The following is a 24,749-nucleotide window of genomic DNA, read 5'->3' as shown; positions in this document are numbered from 1 at the left end:
CTAAGAGCAACTATACTTTACTTTTGGTTTGTAACAAAAACAGTAGATCTATGCAGCTGAGTTATTAAGTTCTACTTTAGTCTAAACCAAATACCACAGTACCACACTTTGGAGGAGTGAAGGATATTGCATCAGTTGAGTCAGTAATTTTGTTGGCTAGCAAAGGATATTGTCTCAGTTTTGCCTTTATGTCTAGGGTTCCAGGCAAAACCTCTGACCGGGTGCCAGTCTCAACATAACATTTGCTTTCAACATACTTAATGAGCTCCAAACAACGGAGAGCAGAACTGCAGATAATCAGCATCAGCACAGACGACTTCTCCTTGTGGTTTTTTCGAAGTTTAGCCCATTTGGGACAGACTGCAACAAGAAATACAAAATACACAGAGAAAGCTATGACTTAAATACATATTGCAATGTTAAATTACACAAGTACATGATGAATAGCTGCCTGCCGAAAGCATATACTTACAACACACTACTTCACAATCTCAGTTTGTAAAATATGTAAATTAAGATATTTCCAAAAAATTAACAAACAAAATGTCTCATGTACCAAAGAATGAAATATGATTATCAAATAGGTTACATTAGAAAACAGGTTACAAAAGGCTCAAAATGCAGCCATTGTATAAACACGCACAAATCCATCGACTTCATTTGACCTGAAATTTGCCGTGCAATTTGATTTATAGTAGTGCTTTAATAGAACAATTGTTAAATGGAATACATTTATTGCAACTGTACCACAAGGATGTGAAAGTAGATCTGCTTAACCAGGACAGGAGAGAATAAAAATTCCCATTACTAGTAGACAGGGACAGGTAGAAATGGTACAATAAAATTAAGACAACATAATTAGGCCTTGTCTACACAGGTGGCGATATATAGGGTATGCATAGCTACACCACACAGTGAAAAACGCAACTGAGTCCACACTGAGATGTGTAGCTATACAAAGCAGCAAAAGGTTCTGATAGGGGGGAGGGAGTGGGGAAAGACTCCAGCTACACAAAGTTTCCAGAGCCTTTTCCTGCTGCCTCCCTACTGCCAGAGCCTTCCCACGCTGCCAGGAGTCTTTCACTGCTGCAGGGAAAGGCCCCAGCAGCGGGGAGCTGCCAGAGCCTCTCTCTGCTCCCTTGCCCCCTTCTCTCCCAGCCTTTCACCACTGCCAGAGTCTTTCCTTATGGTGGGGAAAGTCTCCATCAGCAAGGAGGCAGCGGAACACTGCACTGCTAAAGACAGCAGTGTAGATAGGGAGGCACTGCTTGGGCATGTAGAGATCCATGTAGGGCATATGCCATAAGGTTCTGGCATGTCTTTATTAACGTAAACCTCACCATCTACACTGCTATTTATACCCATGCTAAGGGGGGCGTGCATTGTATGTACTCTACACACTACCGTAAGCATAGACATAGCCTTACATATTTAACCAAGTGTGGTCAAATATTAAGAAATATTTTCCCAAATATTATTTAAAAGAAAAACTAAAATATGTTGATGCAAAATAATAATCTTGCAGAATACACACATGCAGAAACATAAAAGATGTAATATAACTGAATTTATGAATATTTCAAGGTCAAGATTAATTTTAATCCTTTAAAAAGTAGAAGTTAAATCCTAATGATGAAAATAGAAAGGAGCACAAAATCTGGCTAATGAAGTGCAAAAACATAATTAGGAAGGCCATAAAAGAATTTGAAGAACAGCTAGCCAAAGACTCAAAAAGCGATAGCAAAATGTTTTTAAGTACATCAGAAGCAGGAAGCCTGCTAACCAACCAGTGGGGTCACTGGACACTCAAGATGCTAAAGGAGCAGTCAAGGACGATAAGGCCATTGCGGAGAAACTAAATGAATTCTTTTCATAGGTCTTCACGGCTGAGGATGTGAGGGAGATTCCCCAACCTGAGCCATTCTTTTTAGGTGACAAATCTGAGGAACTGACCCAGATTGAGGCACCATTAGAGGAGGTTTTGGAACAAACTACAGTAATAAATCACCAAGACCAGGATGGTATTCACCCAAGAGTTCTGAAAGCACCCAAATGTGAAATTACAGAACTACAAACTGTCATCCGTAACCTATCATTTAAATCAGCTTCTGTCCCAAATGACTGGAGGATAGCTAATGTGACGCCAATTTTTAAAAAAGGGCTCCAGAGGTGATCCTCACAATTAAAGGCCAGTAAGCCTGACTTCAGTACTGGGCAAACTGGTTGAAACTATAGTAAAGAACAAAATTGTCAGACATATAGATGAACATAATTTGTTGGGGAAGAGTCAACATGATTTTTGTAATGGGAAATCATGCCTCACCAATATACTAGAATTCTTGGAGGGGGTCAACAAGCATGTGGACAAGGGAGATCCAGTGGATATAGTGTATTTAGATTTTCAGAAAGCCTTTGACAAGGTCCCTCACCAAAGTAAGCAGTCATGGGATATGAGGGAAGGTTCTCTCATGGATTAGTAACTGGTTAAAATATAGGAAACAGAGTAGGAATAAATGGTCAGTTTTCAGAATGGAGAGAGGTAAATAGAGCGGTCTGTACTGGGCCCAGTCTATTCAATATATTCATAAATGATCTAGAAAAGGATAAACAGTGAGGTGGCAAATTTGCAGATGATACAAAACTCAAGATAGTTAAGTCCCAGGCAGACTGTGGAAGACTACAAAAGGATCTCTGAAAACTGAGTGACTGGACAACAAAATGGCAGATGAAATTCAGTGTTGATAAATGCAATGTAATGCACATTGGAAAGCATAATCCCAACTATATGTATAAAATGACGGATAGTTCTCTGAAAACATCCACTCAAATGTGCAGCAGCAGTCAAAAAAGTGAACAGAATGTTGGGAATCATTAAGAAAGGGACAGAAAATAGGACAGAAAATATCATATTGCCTCTATATAAATACATGGTACGCCTACATCTTGAATACTGCATGCAGATGTGGTCACCCTATCTCAAAAAATATATATTGGACTTGGAAAAACGTTTAAAAAAGGGCAACAAAAATTATTAGGGGTATGGAAAGGCTGCCGTATGTGAAGAGATTAATAAGACTGGGACTTTTCAGCTTGGAAAAGAGACAACTAAGGGGGGATATGATTGAGATCTATAAAATCATGATTGGTGTGGAGAAAGTAAATAAGAAAGTGTTATTTACTCCTTCTAATTATACAAGAACTAGGGGTCTCACCCAGTGGTAAGCTGGAGCTGGTTCCCACCTGTTTGCAGGAACCGGTTGTTAAATTTAGAAGCCCTTTTAGAACCGGTTGTCCCACGAGGGACAAGTGGTTCGAAAAGGGCTTTTAAATTTAACAAAAGCCCCAGCAGCTCCCTGCCCTTCCCGCAGCCCCAGCTCACCTCACTCCGCCTCTGCCTCCTCCCCTGAACGCTCCCGAGGCTTCTCCTCCCCCTCCCCAGTTTCCCACGAATCAGCTGTTCACGCAGGAAGCCTGGGAGAGCTGAGGAGGAAGCAGCGGCTTCCCGCAGGTGAGCTGGGGCAGGGGAGGTGGGGGTGCAAGGAGGGCTCCAGGCGCCGCACGACTCCAGCCTGGCCCCCGACCCCATCCCCGGGCGTCGCGGCTCCAACTCAGCTCTGGCCAGCTGAGTGCCCCGACTCCGGCCCTGGTGGAGCATCCCGGCTCCAGTCCCAACCCCAGCTGAGTGGCCCGGCCTGGCCCCCATCTCTAGGCAGTGCGGTAAGGGGTCAGGGACCATGGAGGGGGTGTTGGATAGAGGGCAGGGGAGTTGGGGAGGTGGATTAGTGTCGGGGTGGTCAGAAGGCAGGGAACAGGAGGATTGAATGGGGGCAAGGGTCCCGGGGGGGGACAGTCAGGAAGGTGCAGGGGTTGGATGGGGTGGCAGGGGGCAGTCAGGGGACAGGGAAGGGGGGTGGATGGGGCAGTGGTCCGGGGGGGGCTGTCAAGGAACGTGGGGGGTTGGATGGGGCAGGAGTTCTGGGGGGGGCATAACCCCCTTATGGGGTGAGCAGGAGGGAACCAGTTGTTAATATTTTGGCAGCTCATCACTGGTCTTGCCCAATGAAATTAATAGGCAGCAGGTTTAAAACAAACAAAAGGAAGTATTTTTTCACACAATGCAGTCAAGCTCTGGAACTCCAGGCCAGAGGATGTTGTGAAGGCCAAGACTATAACAGGGTTCAAAAAAAGAACTAGATAAATTCACAGAGGATAGGTACATCAATGGCTATTAGCCAGGATGGGCAGGGATGGTTTCCCTAGCCTCTGTTTGCCAGAAGCTGGGAATGGGCGACAGAGGATGGATCACTTGATGATTATCTGTTCTGTTCATTCCCTCCAGAGCACCTGGTATTGTCCACTGTTGGAAGACAAGATACTAGGCTAGATGGACCTTTGGTCTGTCCCAGTATGGCCGTTCTTATGTTCTTAAATGGGCAGATATGCATACTATCTTGTGTGTAGCATGAGGATTCTATTTTCTCTTGAATACTGCACTAAAAATTTGTTTATAAACAAACTTCACTCTCTTTGCGACCAATATTTTACTCACTTTCCTTCAGGTATGAAGAAAAACTGTGGGTGAGGTCATTGGATGGCAGGAAACAGGAATCTGAAACCATAAGAGACAAAATGTTTTTGTTGACAGATTTGCAACAGAACAATTGAGTATATTCATAAGTTTACAGTACAGCACTAGGTATATCTATTAAATCCTTCTTGGATTAAATCTACAAGTAATGCTTATTTTTTGAAAACTATGTGGATTGCCCTTTGGAAAGGCAGAGTTTCGTGGTCCCCACTACGCAACAGCAATGAGTTTGTGAACTGGTTAACCGAATCATGGTAAAATCTATCAACACAATTTTAATTCCCTCCTCAATTATCTGAATGTTTTTCTCTCCTCACCCCCGGTAAATATAGCATTACACAACTGACCACATAGATAATGGAGGGTTTTCACATGCCTTTGTGGCATCAATCAGAAGCCACAGCCAGAACCATTATGACTGGCTGGACCAGTGGTCCAATCTAACACAGCAAATCCTACATTCAGGAGTCACTAAAACAATCAGGATGGGATAGAATAAAAGTAAGATGTGGGTCATCCTCTTATCAGTGGAGTTACTTTTCTCTCTGGACTTTCACGTTGCACAACTCTGTAAATTATGCTCAATCACAGTTATATAAATACAGTAACTCCTCACTTAAAGTCGTTCCGGTTAACATTGTTTCGTTGCTAATCAATTAGGGAACATGCTCGTTTAAAGTTGCGCAATGCTCCCTTCCAATGTTGTTTGGCAGCCGCCTGCTTTGTCCATTGCTTGCAGAAACAGCAGCCTGTTGCAGCTAGCCGGTGGGGGCTTGTAACCGGGGTGGACTGGCACCCGCCCATCAGCTCCCCGGTTCCCTAAATTCCCTGTGTGTAGCCGCCCAGGAGGCTAGCAATCAGCAGTTCAGCTGTCCCTCCCCCCACTGCCATGTGCTGCTCCTGCTCTCTACCTTGGAGCTACTTCCAGAGACTCCTGCTTGCTGTGCAGGGAAGGAAGGAGGGGGCTAATGTCAAGGTGTTTCCCTCCCTCCTGCTCCTGCACCCCACTTACCCTTTCTCCATATAGAGCAGGGAGGGGACACTGACGGAGAGAGACAGAGAGAGCTTGGGGCAGCAGCTTACTTAAAGGGGCAGTGTGCATCTCTCTCTCTTTCTCCCACACACAAGGTGTGTGTCTGTCTCTGTCTGCTATGCTGTCTCCCTTCCCTCGTATTCATGCTGCCTTGTGTGAGAGGCTACATTAACAACGTGTTAACCCTTGAGGGATCAGCCGAGTGCTAGTTCATCATTTAGCAGCAAGGCATTCCCTGGGAAATATCTCTCTCTCTTCCACCCTCTAACTTCACCACCTCAACCAAGCTTCACAATAATCATAGCTGTGAACAGTATTAAATTGTTTGTTTAAAATGTATACTGTGTGTATATCTATATAATATACAGTTTTTTGTCTGGTGAAAAAAATTTCCCTGGAACCTAACCCCCCCATTTATATTAATTCTTATGGGGAAATTGGATTCACTTAACATCGTTTCACGTAAAGTTGCATTTTTCAGGAACATAACTACAACGTTAAGTGAGGAGTTACGGTATTGACATGCACTTTAATTCCCCATCCTCACTAGGAGACTCTCTCGATGACACTCTCTCCATCTCAGATATAAATCTGCCAAATTTTACCCAGCCGCTAATCCTCATTCAGTTAAACTAATAGATGTCAATGACCATTGGTCTCCTCCTTTTTGCGAGAACGCACAAACTCTGAGTTTTAACACAGACTTCCAGATACACCCTACTGCACCATCATTATGCTGCATGAAACCTGGCGCTCTAGGAAGCATATCTTTAGGAGGGGTATGTTTGGTAATGTGTCCGTAATCATGTAGATTAAATATTTTTTTATTCTGACAATGATAAAACTATTGGATTAAAAAATCTCTCTGATCACTTGTTGTAAAATACCTTACGTGTTAGTTAAAGGCAATTTGGTGTCAATCTGAAAACCTCAATGAGAGGACACAAAAGGTACATGGCTGCACATGATTTGTGCAAAATATCAAGGATGGGCAGTTTGTTTCTGATACTGTAACTGTGGTGCCCCTCTAAGAATTTGGTTTAAAGTAGGATGGCATAAAATTCTAGCCCGAGGTATTCCAAAGTGGCAAATACAGAACAACTTGCGCTGAATCACAGACCAGAGCTTCACTTGCCAGTTTAACAGCTATCCTTCTGTTTCTCTCCCCTAGTTTTAAATAATTAGTATTATGTGATCATGAGAAAGCATTTTGATTGTGGATGTACATGTAATTATCAGCATGTTTCTTGTTTAAACATTGAACAGAACAGATTTAAAATTTTTATTAAAGTTAATGTTTAAGATTAAACATAGACAAGTTAAGAGGGAAGGTACTATACATCTGGGACCAGGCTTGAGTTATGAGGGATTACAGGTATTGGTTACACTCACTCACTCATGCCCATCACCCCAATCGGGGTATGGGCTGCCAACCACAGATCTCCAGAGTCCTCTATCTGGGCCATTCGCTCTAGCTGGTTCCAGGTATAGCCCATTTTTTTGCTATCAGACTGAAGGTCGCGTCACCAGGTGTTTCTTGGACGGCCTCTTTTCCGCTTGCCTTGGGGGTTCCACCGCAGTGCCTGTTTGGTGATGTTAGTTGGCTGCTTACGTAGTGTATGTCCTATCCAACCCCACTTTCTCCTTCTGATTTCTTCCTCTGCTGGGAGTTGACAGGTCCTCTCCAAGAGGTGGATGTTACTGATGGTGTCTGGCCAGCAGATCTGGAGAATCCTTCTGAGGCAGCTATTAATGAAGGTCTGGATCTTCCTTATGGTTGTTTTGGTTGTCCTCCAGGTTTCAGCTTCATACAGTAGGACTGATTTCACATTGGAGTTGAACAGTCGAATTTTTATTGCCAAAGACAGCTCTCTGGAGCTCCAGATGTTCTTGAGCTGTAAAAAGGCTGCTCTTGCCTTACCAATCCTTACTTTGATGTCTGCGTCTGTGCCACCCTGCTGGTCAATGATGCTACCTAGGTAGGTGAAGGACTGCACTTCTTCCAGGGGGCTTCCATTCAGTGTGACTGGGTCATTGCTGATGGAGTTAATCCTAAGGATCTTGGTCTTGTCCTTGTGGATGTTGAGGCCAACCTGTGATGACGTGGCTGCCACTACGTCGATCTTCTCTTGCATCTGCTGTTTACTGTGCGAAAGGAGTGCCAGGTCGTCAGCAAAGTCCAGGTCATCAAGCTGGGTCCACAATGTCCACTGGATTCTGTTCCTACGCTCGTAGGTGGATGTCTTCATAATCCAATCGATGACGAGGAGAAAGAGAAGTGGTGACAATAAGCATCCTTGCCTGACTCCAGTTTGAACCTGGAAGCTGTTACTAAGCTGCCCTCCATGGATCACTCTACAGTGTATACCGTCATATGAGTTCTTGATCAGGTTGACCACCTTTGCTGGGATGCCGTAGTGCCGAAGGAGCTTCCAGAGGGTCTCTCGATCCACGCTATCGAACGCTTTCTCATAATCAACAAAGTTGATGTACAACGAGGAGTTCCACTCCACAGACTGCTCGACTATGATGCGAAGCGTTGCCATCTGGTCCGTGCATGATCTATTCTGCCGGAAACCTGCCTGTTCATCTTGTAGCTGTGGATCGACGGCATCCTTCATTCCCTCTAAGAGGACAAGGTTGAAGACCTTCCCTGGCACCGACAGTAGTCTGATTCCTCTATAACTGGCACAGTTGGTAAGATCTCCTTTCTTGGGGATTTTGATGAGATATCCCTCTTTCCAGTCTACTGGAATCACTTCTTCTTCCCATATCTTCTCAAAGAGGGGATACAGCATTTCCACTGAAGCATCCAGGTCTGCTTTCAGGGCCTCTGCTGGGATGTCATCAGGTCCAGCCGCCTTCCTATTCTTCACCATGGTGATGGCTTTTCTGATCTCATCTCTGGTTGGTTTATCGCAATTAATTGGGAGGTCCTCGTTGGCTGGGTTGATATCTGGTGGATTTGGTGGTGCTGGTCTGTTCAGAAGTTCCTCAAAGTGCTCCGCCCATCTGTTCATCTGTTGTTCTATTCCTGTTATAGACTTTCCCTGCTTGTCTTTAACGGCTTAAAGTTCTGGCTTGCTGAACTTTCCAGACAGTCGCTTGGTAGTATCATACAGCTGTTTCATATTACCGCTGTATGCTGCCTGCTCCGCTTCTGCTGCCAGTTCATCCACATACTCTCTCTTGTCCTTCCTGATATTCCTCTTTACTGCTCTATGGGCTTCAGCATACTCTTCTTGAGCTTTGGCCTTTGCTGCTCTAGTCCTGCTGTTATTGACTGATGCCTTCTTCTTCTTTCTGTCTTCTATCTTGATCAAGGTCTCTGCTGTGATCCACTCTTTCTGCTGGTGTTTCTTAATTCCAAGCACTTCCTGGCATACTGACCTAAGTGTCTCTCTCACTTTCTGCCATCTGTTTAGTACACTGTCTTCCTCTTCCTCAGACTGATCCTGTAATACTGAAAACTTATTCTTCAGCATCAGTCCAAAATTTTCCTTGGTCTTATGGTCCTTCAGAAGGCTGACATTGTACTTCACTCTTCTGTCTGACGCATCTATCCAGTTCTTTTTCAGCTTCAGCTTCAATCTGGCCACCACTAAGTGATGGTCGGACGCCGCATCTTCTCCTCTTCTAACTCTAACGTCCTGCAAGGATCTTCTGAACTTCTTGCTAATGCAGATATGATCGATCTGATTTTCTGTCATGCTTGCTGGTGATACCCAGGTACTCTTGTGGTTTCGCTTGTGAGGAAAGATGCTACCTCCTATGACCAGGTTGTTAAGTGCACACAGATCCACAAATCTCTCTCCATTCTCACTCATCTCTCCCAGAGCATGGGTTCCCATGACTTGTTCGTATCCTGTGTTGTCAGGTCCAATTTTGGCATTAAAGTCTCCCATAAGGATGATGATGTCTTTGTCTGAGAGAATCTCTAATATTTTCTGAAGTCTGTTGTAAAAATAATCTTTGTCCTCCTCTTCGCTGTCATTCGTTGGAGCGTAGCACTGAACAACATTCATATTAATCCTCTTCATTTTAGTTCTGTGATGATCCTGGGACCATGTGCCTCCCAACCAATCAGTGCTCTCTCTGCCTGCTTGGACAACATGAAGCCTACTCCCTGTGTGTGGGATGTGTCACTCTCTTCATGTCCTGAATACAGCAACAGCTCTCCTGTCAACAGTCGTCTCTGTCCCACTTGCGTCCATCTTGTCTCGCTAATGCCTAATAGGGTCAGGTTGTTGCTCCTCATCTCAGCTGCAACCTGCGCCGTCTTTCCTGACTCGTACATGGTCCTCACGTTCCATGTGCCTATGGTAATCCTCCTGGCTGCAAGAAGGGTAATCGGCTTAGTGGCTTCCTCATGGCTTTTACCACCCAGCATCATGCATCTTCGAGTTGAAGACCGTTCTTTTTCCAGGGTAAAAGTCTCTGTTGTCTCTATTGTTGGCGTTTCTGTAGCTGGTTGATTTTTTTTACGAGGTGGAGTGCTAGCCCCACGCCCAACCCTCCTCCTTTATCCTGACTTGGGACAGGCAGGTGGCCCCAAAGGACCTCTCTGGTGGAGTTTATTGGTTACAAGGATCACAATATACATACATATCGCATAACCAGCACAGACCCAGATTGGGGTGCGGGAGTTTTTAAAGCGTCAGTGGATAAGTGGGCTCTGGTACGCTACCCATGGAATGTATTAAAAGTCCAAGTCAGTATCAGTGTAGTGAATAAGTCCATGGGTGGGGTGAGTTCCTTGGTTCATCAGGGAAGGAAGTGGGTTATTTCCCTGGTCAGCGGTCTCAATTACTCAACCTGGTATTGACGGTGTCCTGTGATGTGTTCCATATAGATGTCTCCGGATCACCTGATGGTGTCGGACACCATGACCTGTCGCATGAGCCGGGCGTAGCGTCGACCAACTCCACATGCTCTCAGTACCGGCACATTCTGAGGGTCCCACGCACCCAGGGCTCCCACGACTTAACACCTCAGTCTATCCACTAGCGTGTTTTGGACCAAATTAACCCCAGAAGCTATCTCTTGTCAACTGATCACCAGGCACCCGAGGGGGGAAGCACTCAGATTCAAACAAAGCAGAGGCTATGTTATTGCTGCCAACCTCACTTCACCATTTCTGACAGGGTGGATGTGAAGGCAGACTTAATTTATTGCTGGAGCACAGCGGAAGCCCTGCCAGCTAAAATTACTGAAGGAAGCTGCTTTCCATCATTGCACCCTCCATGTGGTGGATTTTCTATTGCTGCAGTTTTAGGATTATACCACCAGAATTCAGAATCTGACCCCTGGTATTAAAATCACTTCCTAATTGTTTACTTAGGGGCTGTGTCTAAGAGGAGGTGAGGGTACTCAATACCTTGCAGGATCAGTCTTTGATTTATACATTTGGTTTTTTTATTTACAAGATGCACCTCCTCCGCACTGTAGGATAAAACACTAAGGTTTCAACTGCGGTTTTAATTCCAAAGGTGAAGCTATCAATACTAAATGAGTCCAAAGGGCAGCGTAGAAAAGACTTTAGAAGGAGTAATTTCACAGCTCTAAATGTCTATTTTTGGTGCTGCCCATTTTCAGTCCTTCAGGGTAGTTGTGTAATCAATCTTTGCCATTATTTGTGCTAATGAGGGCCTAGCCAGCCTGAATACAGTAACTCATATTAATGATTAAATAATGTTAAATAATTCAGAGCAAGATGTTGAAGGACAGAGTTCTTAATTTTCCAATTTCAAACGGAAACTAAATACATGTCGTGGGTCAATGACTATTTTCACCAAACCTGCAGAACTGGGACATTAACAAAACCTCAAAAAACCCAGAAAGGATTAAAACCATGTAACTACAGCTTGCAGCAGCCAGAAACCAAGTTGGCTCAAACCCGAACATCTATGTTTAGTATTTTGCTAACACGACTAAACAACTTCAAGTCGTTGCCCTCTATTCTGCCCAGTAAGTTGATATGAATGACTTGACAGCTACAGAAGCTACCAATCCCTTTGGATTTGTAGGCTTCCAATTCCCCCTTCAAGAAAAGAAAGAAAAAAACAACCCAAGACCCAATCCATATGGAAATGGGTCGCTTCACTAGCCTAAAGGCCTTTCTTAATAGGAAAGCAACAGACTATTGTTATTTGCACAAAACCTTATGGGTTCAGAAGTATAAAATTTAAGTGCTTCATAGCAATACAGAGAATGGAAGAGACTTCTCTGGTTTTTAGGATGCAACGCGGCAGGATGGCAAAACTCTCCCTTGATTCAAGAAGAAAGCTAAGCAAACCCTAGAGAAAGAAAGGAGGGTCAGTCTAGGATCACATGTCTGCATGAAGCTGGGAAGAGAGTGCAGTTATCTAGAAAGACAAGCTTTGAACAGTCAAAAACAGAGTGCAGCTTGGCTGAAAGGATCGTAGTGGGGGCTCAGGGCACAAAGAGTTCAGTGAGTATCAATGAGTAAAACAAGAGCCAACAGACTTGTTGCGGCCCTTTTGACTCTAAGTATCCAATATCAATAAATAGGAGCTCAGAGTATCTTCTTATATAACCCAACAAGAAGAATTAATGCTACAACTTGAGCTCAAAATAAGGAATCATTAAATTTTTTAGGATAAAGTTTTTAGGGGTTAAGGTAAGCTACAGGGGGGGAAAGGCCTCTCTGTCTAAACCAAAAATAAAATTGTAATGATTTTTATTATAAGCCCCCTCTCCCTCCACTTTGACAGCATGGAAAAGTGGATTTTTATTACAACCCCCCCTTTTCCCCTTCACATTGACAGCACTGGAAAACTAATTCCACTTTATTCATAGAACAGAATGCACAGCAGTGCAGTTTCCTCTTCCCCTCAAACCTTTAATGGGGTGAGATGGGAGTTCAGTCTCCATGCCCTGCTCATTTTATCACTGGGCTCACCAGTCTCTCTACAGTCAGACTGCCAACAAGCAGCCAGTTTTGGTACAAAATCTGTCCACTAGGTCTGGACTAAAGCTGACAGCTCATTTCATACAGCTCACCAAAAAGCCAACAGGTGATAAGAGCAGTGTAGACAGCATTCTGTAACTAATTCAGAATGGTGTCTGACTATTCTTCCGTCTTTAGAATTCATTTCAGCTCAGGTGAAGCCTTATCTTAAATGTCTGAGTACAGCTACACTAACCACAGGAATAAGACCAATTTTCCTGGCTCTCAGTAACTTGGAAACCATTACTTAGAAATCCCCACACTTCTATCAAAAAAAAAAACTTCCTGAAATTAATGTTCTGCAATGACTGGATACGTTGAAACAATGCTTCCTTTCGTTTCCTTAACTGCACCATTCAGAAAACAAACCCACTTACTTATTTCAAAAGAATTCACAACTCAAACAGCACAGCAATACACTACAAGAAAAAATTCTCATAAAACCCCACAAAACTCAGGAGATCTGGATTAAGAAATCTTTTAGTTCCTAAAACAGATGAATCCCCATCCCCCATGCAGAAGGAAATGCACAAGACATCTCTCTGATACAGCACATTTTACCTGGCAGTTTTAACTCTTCTAGTTCAATCACTGAACGGTTAGTACTGAAGTGTTGATTAAGTAGCTTTTGTAGGTCTTCAGGGACACCTGGTTTTGGAGATGATTTTGCAAGAATATCAGACATTTTCTTCTACAAACAAAAGTAAAAAAAGGAGATGTAAGGCATTTTCAGTATGGTGTTTGCTATTTGACAATCCAATGACAATCTGTAAGAGTATGTTGCTTCATAATCTTATACAGCTGAAACTCAGTCCTAAAGTCCATATAAGTGGGCAAAACTCCAGTTGCTTCATTGGGAGTGAAAATTTCAGAACTGGGTCCGCAGCCTGTGAAAATGCACTGTGAAGTAAAAACCAAAACATCTTTACTGTGTACCTCTGTTATGCACTCGGCAATACTGGCATTTTCTCAAAGGTTGTATTGGAGGAGGAGTTGGGTGATAGGTTTTTTAAATTATAACTTTAGCAGTGTTGCCAAGTCTCTCAAATCTATTACAAATATTACAATAATGTGTGTTTTTCTTAAAGTTCTAGCTACAGGAGTCAAGATATTACTGAAGAATCTCAGCTCTTGTTTAAATTTTAAAAGGTAAGCTTGCAGCCTTCTTGATTGCATAGAACAGTTTGGAAACATGACTAGAGAACACCCTAGCAGCTAAAAATCAACAGGCAAAGAAAAAAAACCCCAAGATTTATTTGAAATGTTCCTGCTTTTAAACTGATCATGATTCTGGGGGGGCTAGTTCATGATTTTTGAATGATTGGGGTTGACAATACTGCTGTAAAAATATCAAGAATTAAGGTTGCCAGTTTTGGTTGGGTGTATTTCTGGAATTTCATCACATGACATAATCTGTAATTAAAAATTAATCTTTAATTCCTGGAGACTCTGGGCCAATCCTGGAGGGTTGGCCACCACATCAAGAATACCAGGTCCTCATTTCCATCTGTTTGTTGGAGGATTTTGGCAAGATCTTTCTAGGACTTGGATGGTGATATCTCAGGAGACTGAAACCTGAGGTATAGTTTTCAGTCTCCAACTGGGAGACAGGAGCAGGGATGCTGGATTGTACAGCACAAGGAATATCAGCAGCTGACATTTCAAAAGCAATATTATACATAGTCACTTTGAGACCATTTTCATACATCATAAAGGAGAGTGACAAACTTTTTAAAAAAAATTCTGAGCAGCCTACTTTTAACCAGCAATCATGGAAATGATATTTTATAAATGAAGCCCTCATTTAGGGCTTGATCTTAATCCCACTGAAATGAGTCAGAGTTTTGCCATGCTTTTAAGTCATAATTGGACTTTCTAAATTGATTAATTAAATGAATGACAAGGGAAGAGAACATGGGTCCCTCTTTATTTAAATGACCTTACTTCTTTTAAAAACAAGAGCTTTTCAAGCGGAGAAGGCAGCTTGGCATGACAGAGGGTATTAAAATATGGACAACTCTAAAAGCCAGACTGTGAACTCCTTTTTCCTGTTAGTAACATGTTACTTGCTTAAGCGAGCCCAGCTAACTGCTCCCCAATGGGACTACAGAGATCATAACCTGGCCCTATGAAAGGTCTTGAAAATTTTTTGCCCAGTCCCAAAACATTTAGGCCCTGAACCAGAACCTTTAGAAAGCACTGGGAGCATTTGCAGCGGACTTTGGCGCACGCCCTTACAGTGTCTATTTCACTCAGTGAACAGCAGTACCAAGTTCCATCCTGATTCAGTCAAATTTTCCTGCTGTGTAATGACTGCAAGCTGGGCCACTTTCTGGAGATGTTTTATAGAGAGTAATTATCGAACAGATAATAACCCAAGATCAACAAGACTCATTCTGCTTAGTATCACAAGATAATTGCCGTTTCACTGGCTCATTGCATCATTCACTGACTCACTCAATTCCTTCTGGAAAATTATGGTTCTCTTGAGGAAGATGCTGATGTTAATGAGAAATTCCATAACAGTCAGTGCAAGGACACCTGATCATACTCTTTTTCTTCGAGGAGACCTATGGGAAAATGTTCTTCACATAGGAAGTTTTATTATTTTTCTTCCAATTCATTCCAGATGCTTAAGGAGCAAAGGGTTTTATTTTATTTATTTATTTATAAAAGAGAGTAATTAGTTTGGGACCTATATGGTAGTACAGTATAATAAATTCTTCATGATAATTACTTGACAGGTTATGTGCACAGACTTAATGGCATATTACCACTGGAAAAAAAAGATCTAACTAAGCCTCTACTGTTTGCATGAAAACTGGAGGTTTATTTTAGGTCTAGTCACCCATTTTCATCATGGGATGCATCTGTTTTGGCTGCAAAGAAAGTGAGATGGTTATTAACGCCAGACCTGCATCTAAGGCAAAATCCTCCCATCCACTGGGGTGTGTACAAGATCTAACATGAAATTAAAACCCTGCGTACCTGCTCTGTGAGAAAGCTAAGCATTTTTGTCTGTTCAGAAAGACAACACACTTTGTGCAATATAATCTCCACCAGGACTGTGAAGGGTGCCTCTGGGGGCAGGCATAGTCATGGTCAGAAGATCAATACAGAACAAGGACCCCAGTAGCTAAACTGTGGGTAGAAAAGAGACCAAATCACTACTGCCCATGAAATGCAGTAACTGTTGTGGCCTGGCTGAAAGGATGGGATGGGGTGATTCTATCTCCCCCTAATACTCTTTCAATCCCTGCATTAAGCTCTTCTAATCAGCTCTGGACACCAGGTTGCAGTTGGGTACATAGGTATGAAGCAGGTACTTGACTGGAGTTGAGAAAGGTTTCTCTTCTAAGACAGAGTTGATTTACTCTTTTTCATAAAACTGGCTGCAATGTTATGGTCCCAATACACTACACCAAGGGAAACAAGCTTCTAAAACCCTTTAAAGGACACCACTGGCATTGTGCTATCCTGAAGCTGACATGTCTTATAAAAGCAACTGCACCCATCCAGCCCCAAAAACCATTTGTGTTGAACTTTTAGTTGGGCAGAGGGTGGAGGGGGAGTTTCCAATACCTTCCTTCTCCTTTTCACCTTCACAGTGTGTTCTTCTTTTTCCTCAGGACGCGTTAGAAAACATTCTGCAGGCTGCAAAGCAGATGATGTAAGAAGAGATTCATCATGAGAGATATTATTACCCCAAAACACCACAGAACATGATGGTATGGGGGAAGAAGTTAGGTACAAAGATTCAGATACTGATAGAGGAAAAAAATAATATGTACAGGTCTGGGGTAAAACTCTACTCTGTTACAGCTGTGTAAATCTGAAGTAACTTCTGGAACTACTTCATATTCACACTGGTGTAACAGAGAACAGAAAAAAAGTACAGAAACCTGAAATATACGAGTCATAGGCACATCTTTATCATCCAATATACAGCATGTTTAATACAACAACAAAAAATCAGAAGGAAAAAGCGAATCTCTATTATTGTGTGAGATAATCATTCTAACAGGTTTCAGAGTAGCAGCCGTGTTAGTCTGTATCCGCAAAAAGAACTCATTCTAACTTTGCCAAACAGGACTTTGTAATAATTGGGTACAACCTAACCAACCAGCTGGTGACCTATATCATACAGATAGGAGAAAATAACTGGAAATAATGATTCTTCTATATGTCTGATTTCCTTTCTTTTATGTTTATAATGTAACATCTTTCAAGAGATGTTTTCAAATTTTGTTCTATGCTGTTCTTCATTTAATACCATGAAGATTGGCTTTTTAGTCCATGAAATGTCTCTTTGGTTCATTTCTCCCCACTTGTATGTATTTAGGATGATCAGTATATGAGCATTCAGTTTGTAAAGGTGGCAAACTAGAGAGATCATGTCCAGAGGTCACAGGAAAATTAAATATAGGGACAGCTCATGTACCATTAGTGGTACATATACAACAGTTTGAGAACTGCAGGTGTACCTGCTAGCTGGGTATTATTAATGGGGCTTAGTTCTAACAGCCCCTAAAACCTGCCACCATGAGTATGACTCTCATTTCATAGAATATCAGGGTTGGAAGGGACCTCAGGAGGTCATCTAGTCCAACCCCCTGCTCAAAGCAGGGCTAATCCCCAGATCCCTAAATGGCATCCTCAAGGATTGAACTCAACCCTGGGTTTAGCAGGCTAATGCTCAAAGCACTGAGCTATCCCTCCCTGCATGGGCAGCATGTTTTAAACTACTAAATTAAAGTCAAACCATTTTCCTAACTCTGACTGAGATTATAAATGGAGCCAGCAAATGGAAATCTCTGTCTCGTCCATTCCCCACCTCTTTCATCTCAATCCAGCAGGTCACAAAGTTTTGGATCCATTGTCTGTGCTGTTATCACTGTTGTAAGAGAGACAAGGTAGGTGAGATAATATCTTTTATTGGAACAAGTTCTGTTGGTGGAAGCTCTGTGTATCTCAAAAGCTTGTAACTTCCACCAACAGAAGTTGGTCCAATAACAGCTATTACATCACCTACTTCATCTCTCTCATATCCTGGGACCAACTGCGCTACAACAACATTGCAAACAGTTATTGCTATAAGTTACTTCTATTGTGGTAGCACCTCCAGGATCAGGGGACCATTGTGCTAGATTCTGTACAAATATAATGCCCAGGCAACTCACCTCCCTGTGTAAGTTTTTCTCTTCTTGTCCAGACTCCCATATACACCCCACCCACAAGACTGATTCTACCTTGCTGGCCCAAACCAGTGTGATAAGTTTCTTGTTTTTCTCTCCTCCCTCAAGATGTATGTGTCATAGCTCAGGGTAAGTGCACCTGTATTTCCCCTTGTGATGAAGCAAGAGCACCAATTTTAGGCTCCCAGCTTCTCAGTTCCAGTCTCTTTCCCTTCTGACTGGGGGTTTTCCAGGCTGCACAGTTCCTTGCCCACACTGTGAATTCTCCAGCAAGTCAGACTGACTAAGCAGCCTGCTTTGCCTTCTCCTTAGAGGAATGTAATTGTCCACAGGTAGAAGATACCACAAAGCTCTTCATGAGCAAGCACATTTATTCTTAAGCTAGTCTTATTGAAAACATTAGAGAAAAAACATATTAAAACAATAAAAGAACCTACACACATGCTAATAAGCTTACCAGAGATCACTCCATAGGTGCCGACTCCATGGGTGCTCCGGGGCTAGAGCACCCTTGGGGAAAAATAAGCAGGTGCTCCGCACCCATCGGCAGCCAAGCTCCCCCCTCCTCGCCTCCTTCTCCCCCCCGAGCGCGCCGTGTCCCCACTCTTACTCCTCCCTCCCAGTGCTTTCCACCCCCCTGTCACCTAACCGCTGTTTGGCAGCACTTAGGACTTTCCGGGAAGGAGCGGGAGGAGCGGAGATACGGTGTGCTCAGGGGAGGAGGATGAGAAGAGGAAGGACAGGGGCAGGGACTTGGGGGAAGAGGGTGGAATGGGGACAGGAAAGAGGCATGGTGTGGTGGGGAAAAGCGGGATGGGGTGGGGACTTTGGGGAAGGGGTGAAATGGGAGTGGGGCAAGGGTGGTGCAGGGGCGGGAAGAGTTGGGATGGAGCAGAGCCGGGGAGAGGAGGAGCGAGCACCCACTAGGCAGTGGGGAAGTTGGTGCCTATGGATTGCCCTAACTCCAGAAGGGTTCTGGTAGGAGTCAGTCCTTCAAAAACACACAAGTTTTCCTGTAGTAACAGGTTCATAACACCTTTTGCTCAGAACAAGAACACCCATGAATCTGTGAGTCACTCCATTATACACTTTGGGTCTTTCATATTGGGACCATGGGAACAGTTAATCAGCAGACGAGGAGTTTCTCCTAGGGTCGTAGCTTCAAAAGGTTGTATCCGAAGGTGGGAATTTGCATTTCCCTTCTCCGCAGTATTTCCTACAAAACCCACTCAACTAAAAATTCATTCTTTTTGGCCCATTGTTCAGAGCCCTTTGAAGCTCTCATAACAATTTCCCAGCATTGACATTAAGTCACGCCTCCTCTTTAGAGATGTGCCGTATAGACTCGATCATAAGCCGGTTCGTTTATAAGCCGATCCCCCCAAGATGGATAAGTAAAAATGGAAAAATTTTATAACCCGTTCATAAGCCGACACTATAATTCAGGGTCAACAAACTTTGGCTACCGGACCATGAGGATAAGCCACTGGTGAGCCAAGATGGTTTGTTTACCTTGAGTGTCCGCAGGCACGGAGGTAAACCTAAGTAAACAAAGTGTCTCAGGGCATCAGCTGCTTACCCTGATGGGCCGGGACAGCAACTGGTGGGGAAATTTTTTTGGGGGGGAGAAGCTGGAAGTCAGGGGAGTAACCCCTGACCACCTCCCCACATGACCCCACCCCTAGCCCAGGACCCCCACACTCTCCCCATCCCACTCCTTCCCACCTTATCTGGGGAGGGCCAGAGGAGGATGTCTCTGGCCTGGCTGGAGCTGCTCCGATGGGCTGGGCAGCGTGGCCACAGCCTGCTCTGGGGGACGGGGCCGAGCAGCACAGCTGAAGCCTGCCAGTCTCAGAGCTGCAGCTGCTTCAGAGGCTGGGAGAGAGCAGCGTGGCTAGAAGCAGAGAGACTCTGGCCCTGCCTCTTCCCTTCTGGCTGCGCTGCCTCTCCTTGCTCCCTCTGTTGGGGGGAGGGGCTGCGTCCCACCTCTCCCTCTCTATACTTGTTCATAAGCCGACCCCCTTCTCTGGTGCTTCCCTTTTTTACTAAAAAAAATTCGGCTTATGAATGAGTATATACGGTATATACAATCCCACAGTGATACATAAACATTTGCATTTTTAATACGACTCCCAAGATACGTAAACTTAATTCAGTAAGGTTTGTCCAGGATATTGCAGGAAATGGCCATATCTGTCACAGTATGGACAATAGCTTCTCTCTCCATTGCTAGTCTTCCCTGTAACATGTGCACAGAACCACTATTTTTAATGATTTTCCACTGAAAATAGCCTAGACTCATTGACTATTTTGTTCCACTTAGATGCACAAGACTCCTTTGCTAGAGGAGCAGTGTAGGCTTGGTGAGCTGATGAGCCCAGGAATACAAGTATAATTTATTCCAACACAACAACTCCACACCACAAATAACTGAGATGTTTGGATAAATCTAATTACTGTACAGTGAATGGTTGTAAGTTTGTGTGTGTCCTTTGTTGATGGTTTGGAAACTTCAGTAGTTTAAGCATCTTATCTAGACCGAGCTTCAGATCCTTCTGCAAGTTTTCTCCTACTCTTGCTCATTCAGCAGCTTTTTGCAAATCGCCTTTAAAAAAAATTATTTGCATTTTTTCTTCTGAATTGTACTGTGCAGACTACCCACTGATTTTGACCTAGCTCCATGTACTCTGCATATTTTTGTGCTATTTTTACACAGAAGTTTAAAAAATGCAGAAAAACAGGAAATTTGTGCTGAGACCTTTGATTTATGAAATAAATTGCCATGAATTCCATGTTTGTTAATCACAGACAGAACATAAAATGTTTCCTGTGTTATGTTTCTAATGCAACAGCTCTTCGCATGTCGCCAAGTTACTGAAAAACCAAAATGTAAAGTGAAAACATTCTTGTGTCTGAGAGAGAGAGAGAGTGAAAGTTTACATTCCAATTAGGCCATCCACTGAATTTGGGAGTTACTGACAAAATAAACATTTCAACCAACTGCTTTAAAATGGAGACAAATTGTTCTTTTCATTGTGGGTCTGCAGTCTAAGAATTAATTAAACTATCAAAATCGTCTGTGGACTGAAAATATATATGTTGTTAATTCCATTCATTTCTCTCCTGACTGGTTTCCATACACCAAGGCCACAACAAAATAGCTTCTGGACTGTGGATTAGACAGGAGTGAAGTGGATTAAATCTGCAATTTAATATGCACCAGAAATGCCAGATTCAAGTGAAATACAAACATTAAAATTATAGGCACCTCTGTAAAAATATTGATTAGCAAACCTTTTTGCAAGAAAAGAGCTGTGTGATACTGTAATGAATTTGTGGCCTCATGATGCCGCACACCATTGCCACATGGAGCGTCACAGCTGTTGTGGGGCTAAAACTCAGAGCCCTCCTGCTCCAAAATCCAGGCTTCTACTCCTTAAACTAAACAAAGATCTCTGTTAGCAGCACATGTCCTGGGCCAGGGGTTCTCAATCTTTTTCTTTCCGAGGCCCCCTACAACATGCTATAAAAACTCCAGGGTGCAGCAGGGGATGGGGGGGACAGGGGGCGGGAGCTCAGGCACGAGTGTAATTTGACTTCTGTTTTGGATGGACAGGGGCCATCGGGGCTCAAGCCAACTCTGCACGGCAGGGTCCCTGGAGGGAGTGCCACCTCCACCTCGACTCACCTCAGCAGGCCACCTATTAGTTGGGGAAGGGGGGCAACTGGGTTGGGGGAGGGGGCAACCAAAAATTATAACTCAAAAGTAGGGGGGCTCTGCTCAAAAAGTTTGAAAACAGTTCAAGGGGCCGGAAGAGGGGTAGCTAGGGGCTGTGTGTGGGTGGGGGGGGGGTAGCTCGGGGTGCAGAGAGGGGGGTAACTAGAGGCTGTGTGCAGGCCCGGAGATTAGCTCGGGGTGCAGACGGGAGGTAGCTAGGGACTGTGTGCAGGTCGGGGGGGTGAGGGAGAAGGTTAGCTAGGGGCTGTGTGCAGCCAGGGGGGTAGCTCGGGGTGCAGAGAGGGGGTAGCTAGGGGCTGTGTGCAGGTTGGGGGTAGCTCAGGGTGCAGGGAGGAGGTAGCTAGCGGCTGTGTGCAGATGGGAGGGTGTAGCTTGGGGCTATGTGCAGATGGGGGGTGTAGCTTGGGGCTGTGTGCAGGTGGGGGGGTAGCTCAGGGTGCGGGGAGGAGGTAGCTAGGGGCTATGTGCTGAGAAAACTCCCCTGCGGTTCCTGTTCCTCAAGGGCTCTGCTAGTCGCGGAACCGGGTCCTCCTGCCTAGGCGGCTCCTACCGGCTGCGTGAACAAAGGGAGCTGCGAGCTTCAACCCCCTGCAGCAGCAGGAGACGAGGGAATGCTGTAGCTGCCTGCTCCATGGCACCAGTGAGAGCAAGAGCTGCCTTGCACTGCCCATGCCCGGTTCCGGCTTCCCGCCTCCGACTGGCCAGGGGGCAGGGAGAGGAACATAAGAACATAAGAATGGCCGTACTGGGTCAGACCAAAGGTCCATCTAGCCCAGTATCTGTCTACCGATAGTGGCCAATGCCAGGTGCCCCAGAGGGAGTGAACCTAATAGGCAATGATCAAGTGATCTCTCTCCTGCCATCCATCTCCATCCTCTGATGAACAGAGGCTAGGGACACCATTCTTTACCCTTCCTGGCTAACAGCCATTAATGGACTTGGCCACCATGAATTTATCCAGTTCCCTTTTAAACATTGTTATAGTCCCAGCCTTCACAACCTCCTCAGGTAAGGAGATACACAAGCTGACTGTGCACTGTGTGAAGAACTTCGTTTTATTTGTTTTAAACCTGCTACCTATTAATTTCATTTGGTGACCCCTAGTTCTTGTATTATGGGAATAAGTAAATAACTTTTCCTTATCCACTTTCTCCACATCACTCATGATTTTATATACTTCTATCATATCCCCTCTTAGTCTCCTCTTTTCCAAGCTGAAGAGGCCTAGCCTCTTTAATCTTTTCTCATATGGGACCCTCTCCAAAACCCTAATCATTTTAGTTGCCCTTTTCTGAACCTTTTCTAGTGCTAGAATATCTTTTTTGAGGTGAGGAGATCACATCTGTACATAGTATTTGAGATATGGGCATACCATGGATTTATATAAGGGCAATAATATATTCTCAGTCTTATTCTCTATCCCCTTTTTAATGATTCCTAACATCCTGTTTGCTGTTTTGACTGCCTCTGCAGGCTGCGTGGACATCTTCAGAGAACTATCCACGATGACGTCAAGATCTTTTTCCTGACTCGTTGTAGCTAAATTAGCCCCCATCATATTGTATGTATAGTTGGGGTTATTTTTTCCAATGTGCATTACTTTACATTTATCCGCATTCAATTTCATTTGCCATTTTGTTGCCCAATCACTTAGTTTTGTGAGATCTTTTTGAAGTTCTTCACAATCTGCCTTGGTCTTAACTATCTTGAGTAGTTTAGTATCATCTGCAAACTTTGCCAACTCACTTTTTACCCCTTTCTCCAGGTCATTTATGAATAAATTGAATAGAATTGGTCCTAGGATGACCATTGGGGAACATCACTAGTTACCCCTCTCCATTCTGAGAATTTACCATTAATTCCTACCCTTTGTTCCCTATCTTTTAACCAGTTCTCAATCCATGAAAGGACCTTCCCTTTTATCCCATGACAGCTTAATTTACGTAGGACCCTTTGGTGAGGGACCTTGTCAAAGGCTTTCTGGAAATCTAAGTACACTATGTCCACTGGATCCCCCTTGTCCACATGTTTGTTGACCCCTTCAAAGAACTCTAATAGATTAGTAAGACACGATTTTCCTTTACAGAAACCATGTTGACTATCGCTCAACAGTTTATGTTTTTCTACGTGTCTGACAATTTTATTCTTAACTATTGTTTCGACTAATTTGCCTGGTACCGACGTTAGACTTACCGCTCTGTAATTGCCAGGATCACCTTTAGAGCCCTTTTTAAATATTGGCGTTACATTAACTAACTTCCAGTCACTGGGTACCGAATCCAATTTAAAGGACAGGTTACAAACCTTAGTTAATAGTTCCGCAACTTCACATTTGAGTTCTTTCAGAACTCTTGGGTGAATGCCATCTGGTCCCGGTGACTTGTTAATGTTGAGTTTATCAATTAATTCCAAAACCTCCTCTAGTGACACTTCAGTCTATGACAGTTCCTCAGATTTGTCAGCTACAAAAGCCGGCTCAGGTTTGCCAATTTCCCTAACATCCTCAGCCGTGAAGACTGAAGCAAAGAATCTATTTAGTTTCTCCGCAATTAATTTATCGTCTTTAAGCGCTCCTTAGGAGGTGGAGAGGGGTGAGTGGAGCTGCCCTGGGACTGCCCTGCTCTTGCAGCGTAGTTGAGGGGGAGGGCAACAACCCTGTGCCTCCCAACTCTGCCCATTTGCTCAGGGCTGCTGCCCCGTGGGGAACACCAGGACTCAGGGATTCAGCCCTGCTGCTCCTGGCTTCAGCCCCGGGGGGGTGAGGGGGGCGCCAGGGATCAAGGCTTCAACTGTGGTCCTCGCTTCAGTCCTGCGGGATAGGGCTTGGGCTCTGGGTTTTAGCCTCAGGGGCCCCTGGCCCCCCAAAAGGGTTCACAGGCCCCGTTACGAACCCTTGTCCTAAGCTACAGTTAAGCAGTCTAATTCCCTCCACTAGGAGGCAGTGTTACATGTACAGAAGCTTATTCTTTGCAATGACTGTTCTTTCATTTTAAATGTTGAACTGTAGTTGGTGGTGGCAAAATTTGCTGTACTAACAGCCTTGAACTCCTCTGTTTATGGGCACTGGATGGGCACTGGTAGCATAAGCCTCCCACACATTACTCAGCCACAGAGCCCCCATCATGACCAGGAGGTGGACAGAAGTTCACTGTCCATGGCCCATTCAGTCCTTGGTGACTCTGCAGAGACCATAAAAAATGGTGGCAATAAATGCCAATGGTGTT

The 24,749-nt window shown here is 44.1% G+C and overlaps 1 protein-coding gene across 8 annotated transcripts in view; it reads right to left on the bottom strand.

Annotated features, from left to right (window-relative positions):
- The window catches only part of CMSS1 (cms1 ribosomal small subunit homolog), a 383,107-nt gene that overhangs the window by 14,840 nt on the left and 343,518 nt on the right, over positions 1-24,749 (bottom strand). For all 8 annotated transcript variants that reach the window (XM_030583094.1, XM_030583121.1, XM_030583148.1 and 5 more), the window contains exons 3-6: positions 16,174-16,245; positions 13,153-13,282; positions 4,550-4,609; positions 258-360 (exon numbers count right to left, since the gene is read on the bottom strand). In XM_030583094.1, coding sequence (XP_030438954.1) covers positions 258-360; positions 4,550-4,609; positions 13,153-13,282; positions 16,174-16,245 — 365 coding nt within the window. The remainder of the gene's footprint in view (positions 1-257; positions 361-4,549; positions 4,610-13,152; positions 13,283-16,173; positions 16,246-24,749) is intronic.

This window comes from Gopherus evgoodei, chromosome 1 (assembly GCF_007399415.2).
Source record: "Gopherus evgoodei ecotype Sinaloan lineage chromosome 1, rGopEvg1_v1.p, whole genome shotgun sequence".
Classification (NCBI taxonomy): Eukaryota; Metazoa; Chordata; order Testudines; family Testudinidae; genus Gopherus; species Gopherus evgoodei.
Note: the sequence above shows the minus strand (reverse complement) of the source record. Positions and strands in the feature narration are given on the sequence as shown.